This window comes from Clinocottus analis, unplaced genomic scaffold (assembly GCF_023055335.1).
Source record: "Clinocottus analis isolate CAN_PGR_092001 unplaced genomic scaffold, fCliAna1.0.p SCAF_54, whole genome shotgun sequence".
NCBI classification, from domain to species: domain Eukaryota; kingdom Metazoa; phylum Chordata; class Actinopteri; order Perciformes; family Cottidae; genus Clinocottus; species Clinocottus analis.
The window spans coordinates 327,433-329,932 of NW_027176212.1; the positions used below are offsets into that span (position 1 = coordinate 327,433).

The following is a 2,500-nucleotide window of genomic DNA, read 5'->3' on the forward strand; positions in this document are numbered from 1 at the left end:
CGACGCCAAGCGCACAGCCACAGAACCGCCCAAAGAGCGGCCAAACAGTACCACCTTTGTCTTGTCCAGATCAGGACGGGTCATGACGTAGTCCAGTGTGGCCTCGGCATCCAGGTACAGTCCATCCTCACTGGGCTCACCCTCACTCTTTCCATAGCCACGGTAGTCCACCAGCACCACATTGGCTTTCAGATTGACCAGCATGAGCAGGGCGTTCGGCACCCTGTGGCCAATGTTACCTGCATTACCGTGGAAATAAAGGATGGTCGGTGGAGCAGAGGAGGTGGGGTTGCTTTGATTGCCAGGGTTGACTCCGGGCGGCGTGTCGCCACCTGTGTAGCGAAGCAGGATGAGGTTGAGCTTCACACCGTCCTTTGTGCGAATATACACATTCTCATGAGGGATTCCTGTTGGCATGGGAACATAAAGACGAGAGGAGGGGGGCTGGTCTGGGAAGTAGAGGAGCACGTCCTGAAATTTGTAAAGAATGCCTGCCACAGAGGCCAGGATAAGTGCAAGGAGAAAAAACCCTCCATACAGGTGGAAGGTGAGGATGAGGGCCAAAAGGGAGACTCGACAAGCGCCCCAGGACCAAGACGCCAGAGTCAGGGTGCAGTGCTCTATCCCCACCCACAGCCTCCAGGGCTTCTCCATGGCGACACGAGGGCTGAGTCACACGGCACACACTCTGCAAATACAGAGATCAAAGAAAGAACAGGGGTGAGAAGAGAAAGTGGTTAAAAGTAAATGTACATAATCAAGGATCAAGTGATTCTATAGAGAAATGGTCTGACAATGAACATAAATGTGTAAAACGAATAATAACATTAGCTACAAAACATCTGGCCATCAGTGCATAGGACATGCACATACGGCTAATTATCAAATTAGTTTGTGATTATTAAGTCTGAAACAAACACCAATCAGAGCCCAAAGTGACGGACAGTCAGAGGTAAAACAAATGATCACATTGAAGAATCTTTACCATTACCCAACTATTCCATCTACATCTGGTATATCTCCACCATAATGTACCAGTTATTAAAAGTGCCACCCATTAATGTTTATCCAAACAGTGGATGCACTCAATGAGCTGTGTTCAAAAGTATGTTATACAGTTACACCGTGTAATTAACCCCTAAAAACCAAGAAGCCCACTGTGGTATTCTGTCACTGAACCATGCAGTGAGTCAACCCATCAGTGTGTGCAGGGTGTAAACGGATGAAACCTGCAGCAGTGGAGGGTGAACGTGATGTTGAATCAATGTTAATGTTGCTGGGTACAAAACAATATAAATATTACAAGACTGAAAAAAATGTCTTGACCCCACCCACACACAGGAAATGATGACAGCTACTGCCAACCTGGCGAAGAGCCCGGTGCAGCTCGCACCAGAGCCGCAGGTTACCACACGTCCAACGTAAATTAAATGTACGTATGTCACTATTTAACAATAAATCACCACTTAGCGCTGTGGCGTTGTTTCAGGAATATCAAAGGCGAAACTGTGTCCGCGGCGGCGCTGCGCGCAGCGTTTAGGCGGCTGGCCTACAACGGAAGAGGGACGCTAGCTAGCTTAGCTGCGCGTTAGCGTCGCGCCTTGCACGCCAAATACCAACCTCACACTCATCGCTGGCTGAGCTGCCAGCTTCTTTTTACTGCATATATTAAGCCACCTATGCCTCCTATAGTTAGCAAGGGAGCCACATACTTACCCTCCTCTCATTTTAGCACCTCAGCTGCATGGGTAGGTCGCTAAACAGTAGCACGTAGACAGCACCGTGACTGTCATGCAGCTCTTCAGAGGTTAAAGGAGTTACTGTCACAGTAAAGCGGTGAAAGCCGCAAGCTAAAGTACTGTCAGCGAGAGCCGGCGAGGCTAGCTCCACCACCCGCTAGCGGCAGCGCTGCTGGAGTGTGCACCCTCCCAGAGTTCCGCAAGCGTCTTAGCAGCACAAGAAAGGTTCCTTCTTCTCCTTCTTCTTCTTCTTCTTCTTCTGGGAAGTTTTACAGCAGCTGGTCTCTTTAATGTTGCATTACTGCCACCTGCTGGTGGTAAATGGCTCCTACAGTGTCTGGTTTGTCTGTTTTTGGAAGCTGACTGAACTTCTTCCTCTGCGTGGCCTCGTCCATCGATACTCTCGTGCTCTTACTCGATCCTGACAATGTTCACAATTTATTTTTTATTTTTACTATTTCTCACAAGAATGTTGAGTTTACTATGAGTTGCAATTGCAGAATCCGTTACATCTGTCATTTAATCTTTCGTTCTATCTAAAACACATGTATGTTTACATTTGTAAAAACTATAATTTTCATGATTTTAAATAATCTCTTAATGATTATAGGCCACATTATAGCTGGGACATTTTTTTCTTCATAAACTGTCATTTGAGGGAGCAGCAAACACTATTGTGAAAGGTTTAGTCTGATCTGAAGCTGTGTGCTATTCAGTCTTTGCCCACTAGGTGTTGCTCTTGGAAGAATATAATCCTGAAA

The 2,500-nt window shown here is 46.9% G+C and overlaps 1 protein-coding gene across 2 annotated transcripts in view; it reads right to left on the reverse strand.

Moving 5' to 3' along the window:
- The window catches only part of abhd13 (abhydrolase domain containing 13), a 12,353-nt gene that overhangs the window by 518 nt on the left and 9,335 nt on the right, over window positions 1–2,500 (reverse strand). Inside the window, exons 1-2 of one of the 2 annotated variants that reach the window (XM_068601776.1) lie at window positions 1,717–1,976; window positions 1–688 (exon numbers count right to left, since the gene is read on the reverse strand). The exon at window positions 1–688 is cut by the window's left edge and continues 518 nt beyond it. In XM_068601776.1, coding sequence (XP_068457877.1) covers window positions 1–654 — 654 coding nt within the window. In that variant the 5' untranslated portion in view covers window positions 655–688; window positions 1,717–1,976. Of the gene's footprint in view, window positions 689–1,716; window positions 1,977–2,500 lie in introns of those variants that run through there. The other variant, XM_068601777.1, reaches the window with a different exon arrangement.